The 12,778-nt window shown below is 40.5% G+C and overlaps 1 protein-coding gene across 1 annotated transcript in view; it reads right to left on the bottom strand.

The window, feature by feature from the left end:
• NME7 (NME/NM23 family member 7) overlaps positions 1–12,778 on the bottom strand; it is a gene marked incomplete at its 5' end in the record, with an annotated part of 59,358 nt that overhangs the window by 14,143 nt on the left and 32,437 nt on the right. Inside the window, one exon of the mRNA XM_010078904.1 lies at positions 1,549–1,656. Within this exon, the coding sequence (XP_010077206.1) occupies positions 1,549–1,656 (108 nt within the window). The remainder of the gene's footprint in view (positions 1–1,548; positions 1,657–12,778) is intronic.

Genomic DNA, 12,778 nt, shown 5'->3' with positions numbered 1-12,778 from the left:
AAAAAAATGCAATCAATAAATGACCGTTAAGTGACCAGTCTGCAATGAGAACTGCAAAGTGTGTAGTCAGAGTAATAATAGATCAAGAACTGGGCTTATGATTCAGCTGTGGGATTCAGATGACAAACACGTGTAGTGGAGACCGTGAGAAAAAACCCCAGCCTCCATTTTTGTTTTGGAGAAGCAATTCAACTGCTTTTGTCCCTCCCACCTTAGTTATAGCAGCTGTAAACTCAATTTAAACAGCTAGCAAAATGGGGTTATACCTGCTTTGCACAAGCACAAAGACAGACTGTGGATATAAGAGAGAGAGAATTCTGCTGAAGTACTAAACTGCTCTGTGAGCATTGGTGAGACTTTCATTTTTCCCTTGCAGGGTATGCCTTTTTCCCTGCTGCCATTGAAAAGCCATGACTGAGGGATTTTAGGCATCTGGTGACAAATACCTGTTTTTCTTGTTTAAATACACTCCCTTTGGACAGAAACTAGAAGTTGTCAACTTCTAATGACAGTTTGGAAATGGTTTAAAAAGCTGCATTTTTATTGATACTGGCTGCCATTCTCAGTGTTGAATTTCACTAGTCTGTTCCTGAAACTAGACGCAGTTTCTTGGCAAACAGCACCTTAACCCACAGATCTGATTTTATTTCATGAAGGGAGATGGTGACGCAATTAGCTCTTCCTCCCCTCAATGAAAACACCATTTTGGCAGTGTAAAATTATCCAAGCTAGGAAGACTCTTGTGGCTTCATCATTCTGCTATAGTCTGACAGCAAACACAAATACATGTAGACAGTAAAACAGAAGCTATGCAGCCCCTGGAAAAACATCTGCATCGATGCAGAGATCCATCCAAGATAAGCTTACACACCGCTTCAACCCCCTTGTATAGACCTTAGTTTTGAGGCATGGAATTAAGTGAGTGAGCTTGTTCTGGTTTTCATAGTGAGTATTTCTGTCTTTATAAACTCCCTCAATGTAATATTTTTGCATTTTATTGGACTGTAATGAAAGCATACAAAGCCAAAATCAGGTAATAATTAGTGAGTTAATATGAAACACAGGAAATACCAACTGATGTGCATAATTATGACTGTCTACAAATAAACCTGGACCCTATTTGGAGAGTTTGAATTCCTAGTGGCTGTAATATTCCAAGCCCTGCACAAGCTCACTGTAGAGACAATCCAGATCAGGAGTCATGGTGGTTATCCAAGAAAGGGCCAAGAAGGTGTCCCCATAGAAGCACTGTTAGGTGCTGATATTCAGTCCCAAGGACACATTCAACCAAAGAGAAGACTCCTGACTTTCATTAATTACTTCTTTGTACTATATTCACTCAACAAAACTGCATGGATTAATTTTTTACAATATCAGAATTAACCAAGTTAAATGCCCTTAGTAGACTCTTTGCTTTTATTTCTAGTAGATCACTGGTCTCCAACACAGCTACTCCACACTTCAACAGCTTAAAACGGTGTAAAGTATAGCTTTTCGCTTTAAAACTTCCTGTGATATAAAAGCACATGTTTGTCTAGCAGGTCTTACCTCCAAAAGTCCATCTTCAGGCAGGTCTGTGCAGTGGACAGCATTCTGAATCTTGTTCTTCCCAAAGACAGCACGCAGAGTGCCAGGTCGGAGATGACGGGCTATTTCCTATTGAACACAGGAAAACCAAAAGACCTTTGTGAACCACACTGTTCCTTTATACCCTGGATGCAATAGAGTCTGATAAAGTAAAACATTATTGTGCTATTAATATTTGTGTGGTACACTATAAAAGAAAACGAAGAGGGAAACTCCAGCTTGCAGTACACACATACACAACTACTGGAAAAACCATGACCACGGTTGTGAAAACTAACTGCTTGAAATTGGGCCAATCAAACCATGTTAGGTGAAATGCAGGACCCTTCATATTACAGATACACCTTCCTTAATTGTATTAATACAATTAGCTCATGTTAACACTTTTGCAGCTCTCAAGCACAGAATGTGCTTTCCTCAGTGAGCAGACACAAGCACACCACCTTGCAGACTGCCTCCCCTAACACTAAACTATTTGCTTTGTAACCTGACATTTCTGAAACCCAGCTACTGAACAACCTCTTGGTCTTCTCTGTGGTGCTTCTCTGACACCGTGACTAGTGCCAACATCTGATCCCCTCTGAGCATCAGTCCAGAGTCTCTCTACATCTTTCTCTGGTCTTTGAAGCTGACATTTCAATACTCCTCATCTACAATGCCAAATACCTGCTTGGCCTCTCGGAGTGTTTCTCTTACTACAGCAGATACCAATCAGGTCCTGAGATAACATTCCTCCCCTACTTCTTAACTACAGCATATCTCCCATCTTATACTACAGAGTACTGCCTTCATTGGCTCTCCTCTCCACCATGCCCTTTCTTCCAAGGCATAATGCAGCCCTTCTGCACTCATACCTTGTTGGCCCCTCCTCTCCCTAACACCCTGCAGCTCTTCTTCAAGCCTAGCTTATGCACAGTGTGCCTCCTTTTAAAATTCAGTGGTGATGGCAGTAACCCAGTTTTCCCTTCTTAAAACCCACTGGTGCCTGTGAGGGGACAAGCCAATGACAAGCTCACGCTGCAGCTACTGAACAAAAACAAAGCATTCTTCCTTGCCAACAGAGCCTACATCAGCCCCTTTCTGAAAAGGGCACTGGGTACATTGGGGTGTAATCACTTTGGAAGTGGCCAGTGCAGTTTCACTGTGCCACTCCCAGGTGTTTGTTTCTGTGTGACAGCTGGAGGTTAGTGCCCCACAGCCGAGTCACGGGACTGGATTGTCCAAGCATTTCTTAACTTGCAGTGTCAAATGGGTTCAAAGTGACTTCAGTAGTAGCTCTTGGCTGACCTGGAAAACTTTGTACAGGTACACATGAGAACCACTCGCATGATGCACACTCTCTTCTGGGATGGTAGTGTATGTTTTAAGCTAGTCCCAAAAAGACCTGATTAAGAGCATTATCTGACAACACCCTTTAGCCACTTTCCAGCTTCAGCCACTTGTCGTGTCTCATTACTAAACTAAGACAACTGGATTTTAAGGGCAAGATCTTCTCTTAGCCCAGCAAGTCCCAGATATTTTCCTGTAATAACAATTAACAATTATGGTAATCCCTTACCTAGTAACCAAGATCTGTTACCTACAGTGATCTGTCACCCACCTGGAAGACAATTCATCTGTTTTAATGCTTGGAGTGTGCCTAACCCAAAACACACTACAAAGAGAAGTTTCAGTTCCCCATTGTTACCATGTGTATGTCACAGGTTATACAGGATCTTTGGATATGGATGTCAAGGGTATTTGAATAAGATGTAATCAACATCAAACAAATTTTGCTTCAGAGGAGAGTTCAAGAGTTTCATATTAAAAAAAAAAATCCGCAAGGAGAACAAAAAAACCCTCCTCCACATGGTCCTCATGGAAGGCTTGTGATAAGAAAGTCTGCTGGAGAAACAAGTCACATGCCAGTTAACTATAGCTATGTGACACTTTAATCAAGCCTTCCTTGAAACAACTGTTGATTCCAGTAACAACTAGTTGTCAGGAAGGCAGCAATAGCACTAGGCTTTCAATCATTTTAAGGAAAGTTTAGGCATATTAGAAAAAATTATTGTGGCTACGAAAACTTTGGCAACACTTCAGCAAGAAACAACTCAGATCTAAAAAGCTAAACCTTGGTATTTTATATTCTGTTTATTTCCTATCCATCAAATTATTTTGCTTAAACTGTTCCATCCTCCAGCAGATCCAAAAATGCTGCTTCTTATGAAACTTTCCCAAGTCTTCCCCTTAACTCGTCTTCCTCACCAAACCAAATTATTTGTTTTTCTTTTCTTCCTTGCCTTAAAAGCAGCTATGGCCTCCTGACTTACCATTGCCCTAAGCTTTCATTTCTACTTCACAACTTCATAACAGAAGAGCTCATGTTCCTTCTCTTGGACTCACTCTTTCTCACTAACATTAGCAAAGCTCCCACTGTTGCAGTATGCAATCTCCTGTTCTTCCTTCAATTTTTCAGTGCAGGTTACTATGCGTTCTCCTGCAACTCATCAGTCATCTTGCACAAGAGGGGACTCACTCTGTTCTATCTGGGATTGCAGTAGATCAAAAGTACACAAAGGTAGGTCCTCCAGCACTTTATATTGTTTGAACCTGATAATAAGAATTAATAATATTCGAAGTAAGATTAATACTGATTAATAAGAATCTAAGTAAGCCTTTCTTGCCATCAGTTAACAAACAGGACAAGAGGTAAAGCAGTTTCTGCTTATATTTACATAGCCAAAACAGGACAATAATTGTCAATTCCAAAGTTTTACTATTCCATCGCTTTCTTACTACACCACTGAGGAACCCTCGGGGAACAAGGCCTCTGTAAATTATGGAGATACAAAGAGCTGTATGGATCATATATAAGTGTCCTTGTGTATGTATGGCTGGAAATCATCAGTGTTTCAGGGAAGAAGGAAGTGAGTTCCTTCCGGAACTTATTCCTCATAGCACATTTTAATATACACTCTTCTGGTCCATGACAGGAGCTTGCCAAGCATTTTATTTATAGGGCCTCTTCTGCAACAACAGGAAGATACAAATATAATACTGAGGCTTGGATTGGTTCTGCCACACCCCTCGATCCCCTTTTAAACTTCTTTTTCCTAAGCTTTCTGCTGAGTCTAGTTTCTGGAGTATGTGTTTTGTGCAGTTGTTTTCAAAAACTTGTTGAAAGGAGTTGAGAGTGGGATGATGGAGTATAGAGCAGCTACAGCTCTACCATATGTGTGAGAGGAGAGTAACAGGTGTGCACTGGAACTTCACATGCTTGTGTAAATGGGATGCCATGACCTTGCACCTCAAAAAGAATACACTGTCTGAGGCAAAACAAACCGCCAGAAGGCTTCATCCTCTTTGGTCTTATTCAGCAGGCTAATTGATCACTCCTTACAGGCTGGGCTTTGATCTACAGCTAGCCCTTTGAAGATCCTTGTCCTACACAAGATACAGATGCATATATTTCATGTTTCTCTCTATCATATAACTGTGCCCAGTGCAACACTGCCTTTATGAAACACTTAGCACATTCTAAAATATTTTATTTCTATAGAAGTGAAAGGAAACAAAAATGCCACCAATGCCAGTAATATGTCAAAATCAGATGGAAAACTCATAAACATTCTCATGAGTAAAGCTCATTAACTGCTTTTCCTTCAAATGGCTGTTTTTTCATGGGCTGGATGGGAAGTTACATAGAACAATAACATGTATTCCAGCCAAAACTGCAGATTTCCAGAAAATTTGGTCAATTTTTTTTTAAAGCATCTGCCCTGAATACTTAATTGGGTATCTAGGAAGGCCAAAAGGCTACCACTTTTAAACACTTCTGCATGCTTTGTTGTTCTTTAAATGGCATTCAAGGAAAAGCCAAAGAGGCAACCACTGACTCTGTGCAGCAATCATTCCTTCCCTCCTCAGTGGGAAACAGTACAAACTCTGGAACTAAAACTTTGTTCTATTTGAACATGAACTAGAATAAGGGAACCTTGAAAATCCATTACTAGTCCTCTTGACTGAAGCAGAATAAAAATAAGAGAGTTTGTGATCAAATCCTCTCCTATCCACAGTGTGCTCCCAGGGCAGATTCATTCTTTTAGGTTTGCTTACAAGCCAGCAGCATTCAGAGGTCTTCTTGGGCTGCAACAAACTCTGCACAATCCCCTCTAAGCCCCCAGTATAACACCTTGTTTTCCTTCTCTATCCAAGTGCTGACTGCATGTCTTCTCATTGTTCTTCTTGGCATTCCTCATTCATCACTCTTTCTGAAGGCTTTATGTTCACTTGGTCTCCCCCCACCTCTGCCTTCCTCATCCTGCACTCATAAAGCTTTTTTCTTCTGCAGTTCTCCACGCTCCGCTGCTGTCACGAAAGAGATGATCCCTCTTTCCCCTTGAGGATGCCAACTAATCCAGAAGGCAGTAGCCAGCCTCACACAAACAAGCAAGTGCCTTTCTCCTTTTAAGGACCTGCTACGCCCTTGCCAAGAGAACAGAACACACATTAACTGCGAATAAACAAAATAATGTAAATTCCACCACTCACCATGGAATTTATCTGGCTGAACTTTAGCCATCAAAGCTGACTGCCTCTTCTAAGTGAGGCACCTGAGCTTCCTCTGTAGTGAGCAGAGGGTGATAAGCCCTTTCAGGAAAAAAAAAAAAAAGACACTTTTGCATTACAACAGCTATGTAAGGTAGGTAGGATAACCGTGTTTCCCATCACCACAGCTCTTCAGTTAGATTTTATTTTCAGCGGATTTTAGCACCAGTCATATCACACGCTGCTGGTTGCAGAAGGGAGCTGTACAAAATATCAATTCCTACACAAGCCACCAGCAAGAGGTAAAGTGATAAAAGCAGCACAGTCTCTGTCATGTAGAATACAATACCAGACAAACATCTGCTGTAATGCTTATTCAAACTAAGAAACACCTTAATATTATTGTTACTGTGGTAACAACATCAGTTTATCAGTCTGATATATCCTTCACAAAAGCTTAACTGTCAAAGTGAAATCTGTGGTCACAGATGATCTTGTGCATGACACCACAAGGGCTAGCTTCCTTCAGCTTGCTTCGCATGTTTTCTTTGCAGCCCATACTCCTTCCAAACTCTAGACAACCAATTTTCATGTATGTGCTAGTTACCTCAGCTCTAACCTTGTTTATGTCCCCCAGTTTCATGTGATGAGCCACCTTACACTCAACATCAGCTGCTGCAGGACACAAAAATTTTCTACTCCTGCATAAATCTGAGGTCCATTTAATCATCCTTAAATGCAGTGTTAAGCCTTCTATCTAGATGACAGAGAGAAAGATCTACGTAAGATAGTGCTGTTGGCACCGTAAAGTCTTTACCTGGGGAAGAGCACATTTTGCCCTCAAACCTGGGGCCTGCCTGTTGGAAAGTACTTCAGAAGGTTTCTAAATACAAAACCAGTTCAATGTTAAGGAGAATGCAATAGGTTTCCTTCAGTTTACATTTCACAAACCAATCCAGAACAGAAGTCTCTTGTTGACAGTGTGCCACATTTTCTCTTTCTTCAAGTTCCACATGAGCTGCAGCAACGTCATGGACAAATATGGAGTCAGCATCAACGTCCTTACACACGCTTCCAAGGGAGTCAGTGTTATCAGAAAGTCTTTTGTACTTTCCACCTATCGCAAAAAAATAATTAAACCAAAACAACCTCCTCCAAACACACACACACACTAAACACCCCATATCTTTTAATCTTTATCACAAAACAAACTGATACACAGGTTCTCAAGAACCTGTAAAGGCTGCACTGAAAGTCTTTATAATATTTAGCCTAATCTTCTGTCCCCTGAGCGCTGTGCATTTGACCTAGACATTCAGGTTGTCTTCTTACTGATGGCAAAATATTTATGCCTCCAATCACTTACTGGACATCCTGACAAGTTTCTCTTATCTTGAACTGAGACACGTTTGTGTGCATAAAGTAGCGTACTTGAAACAATGTGGCTGTAAAGGCCTGTTCAGCAAATCGGATGGTCTGATCCAGGCAACAGCAGCCAAATTTTCCATTGCAAGGCTGTAAAAAGCGTATCTGAGGCTCACCTCCTTCCAAAAATCAAATAGTTTTGCAATAGTAGCAGCAAATAATCAAACCATAGTTCATTTTGTTACAAAAGCCTACTCTGGTCTGAGTTTAAAAAAAAAAAAAATCCACCTGCTTTTCTGTTTATTTTAAAGTCAGCCTACCTCTGAGCTACCAGTCTCAAGCCCTGTATCTTTTGTTAAGTTTTGTCAGTGGACCTAAAATTATCTTCCATACTCCAGTGTTGGCAGTTTTTTGGAAGCTCACAAGTCTGTAGAAGTTGTTACACTGTCTCCTTCTCACCCTCCATCCCCTAAGGCACTTTGATTCTCTCTGCTTTGCTCCCACACGTTCCCTACCACTCCTCCTCTCTGGCAGCCCAAAGGTGCTGCATCAGCACTCCACAGACTCTCTGCTGTGGGCAGCAAACGTGGCACATTTGCCAGCCTGAGATAGCATTTTCACTGGTCTTGGCACTTCTGGTTCATGCTTAAGCAATCCTAATGATAACTGCCATGTTCAGAAAGTTACTTACTGTCATATTTGTATGCTTCTGTGTTAACTGTAAATTAGATTGGATGGTGAAGTCTTGAGGATAACTGACATACCAAATATAAGTTGGTTGCAAAATAGGAATAAAGCTAAAATATTTAGCTATCTTGTTGTATTATCTGGGTGCAATAAGAGATATTTGTATTACTTGACAAGTTGGTAAAAGTAAGTATTTAACGACTGAAAAGCAACTAACCCCACGAGACATCCGAAAGCACAGTATAACTGTAAATTTTATTATTAGTTGCTTTGCTTTAAGCTTTAAAAGTGAAATACTGATCATACTGCTGCTTTCAAGGCACCTAGAATTTAATCCACTTATTAATTTACCTTTAAAAAAAGGATAAAAAAAATACTAGGATGCAAGGAGTATTTTGGGATTTCATTAATTCATGTAAGCAAAATATCTGGAGACCCTCCAGTGAAAGTCACTATGAAGTTGCAAGACGTTATTTTTAGTCTGCATGTATCTTGGCTGAGTTTTCCCCTGTAAGAACAATTATAAATTATCTTTGCCTCTGAAATTTTTGAGACAGAATTTTACATTTGCAAAAGCAGTCCAGATATCTGAGCTTTACACTTTGAAAAGCAGAAAAAAAATGCTTCAAAATTCTACCAAGACTTCCCCAGCTGAACCAACTTAGGAACAACCACTTCAACAGAAGATGCACATGGACTTGAAGACAAAACTCCCAAGTCTCCTGCAAACCCCAGAGATCCTTCTCATTTGGGGCTTAGCATGGGAGAGAGCTTTCCTTTCCACTCTGTGCCCTCAAGCCTCGCCAACAGCAAGCTTTCCCTTGGAGGCAGCAGTGCTGCCATCTCTTCCCACACACTTCTGAAGAGCCCTGTTCTGATGGAAGAAACCACTCATTATTTGTGTTACAACCATTTTTTAAAGGCCCCTGCTGTGTTCAGGACTAGCTGTACTCGTCAGTGTTCCTATACATACTAATAGACAGTTCCTGACCTGAAAAACTTACATGAAGAGATACAAAGAACAGAAAATAGGGCCAGAATGGAACCTAGTTTTTGGAGTGGGAAACCAAGACAGGGAGACAGTAACTTCCCAGGGGTACAAATAAGTATGCATTCCACAAGGATCACAAGTTCAATGTCTAACTTGTAGCTCAGATGTCCTGAAGCCCAGACCAGTGTCTCAACTATTCTCCCTCCCTGATTTAATGCTGCTTTAACTCCTGTGTAGCACTCTGATGATAAGCCACACAAAGTCTGCAAAACTCAGGCCATGCCAAGGTCACCTATTGGAACTTAAGAGCTGCCACGGGAACATGAAGAACTGCCACTCACCCATCCTCCACCCTGACCTCGTTCTACCCCCTTGATCTGGGAAGTCAAGGGACGCAGAGAAAGGGAAACCTTCTTAGTAGGAGTATCCAAGGGAAGTCCCATGTGCACATCAGATGCAGTCTAACGTACTGCAAGTAAAAGAAGCTGCTAAAAATTCTGCTCAGGCGGCCCTGCAGTAGAACAGAGTGTGTCAGCCTAAACCAAACAGACCAGCAAGCAGCACCCCAAATTATTCAGCAGGTTCTCAGCATTTGAACTAATCATTTTATATCCCATTTTTAAAATGCCTTTGTTTAGTTAATAGTGTCCACAGATAATGAGACCAGTGGTACAGAATGAAAACTATTACTGCAGCTGTTCTCATGAATGTCAGAAATTACAGAGAGGAGGATTAAGAAAAAACAAAACACAACTATTATAATCTGAAATACAAAACCAGACTACTTCTTTTTGTTACAGAAGGAAAAGCTTAGGCCAAAGTATTTATTTTCACACACCTTGAAGCCTTCAATAATATACTCAAGCAGAAAATAACTGCAGATACACTCTGGCCATAGCATGTATTCCTTGCATTACTACAATGGCATACAAAGCACCTAAGGAATTTCGGCCCATACACACCCTGTTACAATGTACAGCACAAGGATACCACCTGTGCCACCTAGAAAGCCAACTGATCCTTCTTAGAGGAAACCACTTGAGAAACTGAGTACACAAGATACACTGGGATCTGCAGCTCCTTTTCAGTTTAGTTATTATTAGCTCTGCCACCAATTTATTAACCAAGAAGAGCCCGAATAAGTAATCCTCAAGGATAAGAGAAAAAAAAAAAAAAAACAAAACACAGTCACGCACATCCAAGCTCATAAACTGCCAACTGAAAGATATCTCCCTTTTGGGACAGCTACAGTCAATTTCAGGATATGCAAGACCACAACATCATCATGGTTATATGGAAAAGTAAGCACTCTACTGCCCTTTTTCTACACATTTATAACTTTCTCTATTGCACATTTTCAACAAGCACCTCTGTGTGCTGACTCTTGCTAACTGCCTTCTAGAGTGCTCTAGAAAAAGCCCTTGCAGCCTGTTCTCCCAAGTTCTATCCTGGTTTATTATTGTCTTAATATTTTTTACTGAGAGATCATTTATATTACTTCATAACTTGAAGTATACGTAACAGCACTACAGAACTATTATGTTCCAACCAGAAGCCAGGAAGAATTCAAGTGAAGGACAAGGCTATCTATAGTCAACAAAAACCTGAGTCAGGCATGTAAGCAAATGCTCTTAATCTATTCAAATCAAAGATTCTGCAAACACACAAGGTCACTGTGACCAGGATGCTAAGAAACTAGAGAAGGAGAAAACAGTTGTTCAGTGCAGTAACAGTATCATTTTCTTTCCCAGACAGTGACCTCAGCACTTCCCGTATCTTTTGGAAACACTGCTCCCTTTCTCCAAGAAAGGACTGAGGCTGTAGAGAATTTGGTTTTTTGCCTGAATGCTTATTTTCACAGATTAACTTTTGTATATTTAAAACCATCACTGTCAAATGCAAAAGAGTGATTTGCTGTCTGCTGTAACCAAACACAACACAAGGGAAGCAAAGAAAACAACACTGGAGACTGAAATTAACTCAGAACCATCATGTTCTCAAAAATACTCTTACCTTGTGCCTTTATGGACTGAATATATTAATGACTCTATTCTCAGAAACCTCAGCAGCTACAGCAGAACCATAATAGAACAGTCAGGTAAAAAAAAAATAAATAAAGGGACTCATCAAGGAAGGTAGGAGTCAGTCTCCTCTGCAGGAGGAGACCACAACCGAGGAATATTGATGACCAGCTCCGTGTTTTACTAACAAAGACTCTATTTTCCCAAGGGGGAAGAATAATTTTGTTTTTAAAAAGTGTTAAAACCCTCCTATAAGCAAGGTAAATCGCATTTTAATCCAGTATAGCTGGGAGAAACAAGTCCTAGGGAGTCACGTTTGATCAGCCTACCAGTATAAAGTTACATTATGTATTTGTCTATAACAGGCTGGTATCACACAATCACCCGATATGTTAGAAGCCTACCTCTTTTTCTACAGTACTGAGAATCAAACCATTTCTCCTTAATCCATCTAAGATACATAAGCAGAGATACAATAAAGATACGACATTTTGAAATGTATTATCTAGCATTATTTAAAAAACAAACCAAGCAAATGCTAGAAGAAACTAGGCAAGCAAGTACTTTTAAAACTTTGTGTGGTCACCTTTTAAATAAAATACAATCCGTACATATGAGCTACTAAACCTGTAACACCACTCTCTAAAACATGGCATATGTTCAAAGCTTGGAGATAACCTAAACAGGAAGATGCAATACAGACAGGATATGGAAGCATTCATTTTGCAAAACAAGACTTGCAGATGGACAGTTATAATCAAAACTTCATGCAATCCAAAAAACCCCACCTCCTGAAGGCTGAATATACAAATTTATGTAACTCACAGTATTTATAAGAATCTTGTGTTCATCACAGATGCTTAAAATACTACTTTTTAAATAACACCTACCAAGTACTTCGGATGCACTCAGTCTGAGTGCAAAGGGAGCCTTTATGATCCCTAAGCCAGTCTTTCAGGCTTCTTTCACACCTATCTATAGATACAGTTAGTCTTTGTAATTTCAGATTACGCTAAATGTCTTCATGTGTCTGCAGAGCCGAATAGTACAAAGTCCTTGACCAAGAAATTGATTTTTCTTAAAAAGTAAATACTCTTAGCTCCAGGATACCCTGGCATGTTATCCATTCTGGGGAGGAGCTAGGAGCTCTCAATGGCAGTACAGCAAGTCAAAGAAGATCGGTAACCAGTGCTGTTGATGCCCTGTGGCACATCCTTACTTTACTTCAGTCTCTGGGTTCGTGTTCAGCTTCTCTCCTCTTGTCAAAATAGGGCAAGCTATTCCAGCCTGGAACCGGGCACAAGGAGCCCAGGAAGAACCAGTTCAAAGCCAGCAACAGCCTGACATAAGGGAAAGACAGGAATGCAGATGGGAATCCTGAGGCTTCTGAAGTTGATGCCACTTTCCAAGATGGCATACAGAATCTTTGAGAAAATGTCGGTAACTTCCTGAAAACATCCAGAAATTGCAGTTAACAATGTGCCTTGCCATCAGGGGATACTGAAATATCATAGTGACAGGTAGCAGAGGAAACTACAAAAAAAACCCCATGTAGGCCAGAGGGGCTCTGGCAGCCAATTGAGAGAGAGAAAAAAAA

This window comes from Pterocles gutturalis, unplaced genomic scaffold (assembly GCF_000699245.1).
Source record: "Pterocles gutturalis isolate BGI_N339 unplaced genomic scaffold, ASM69924v1 scaffold18258, whole genome shotgun sequence".
In the NCBI taxonomy this organism is placed as follows: Eukaryota; Metazoa; Chordata; class Aves; order Pterocliformes; family Pteroclidae; genus Pterocles; species Pterocles gutturalis.
Note: the sequence above shows the minus strand (reverse complement) of the source record. Positions and strands in the feature narration are given on the sequence as shown.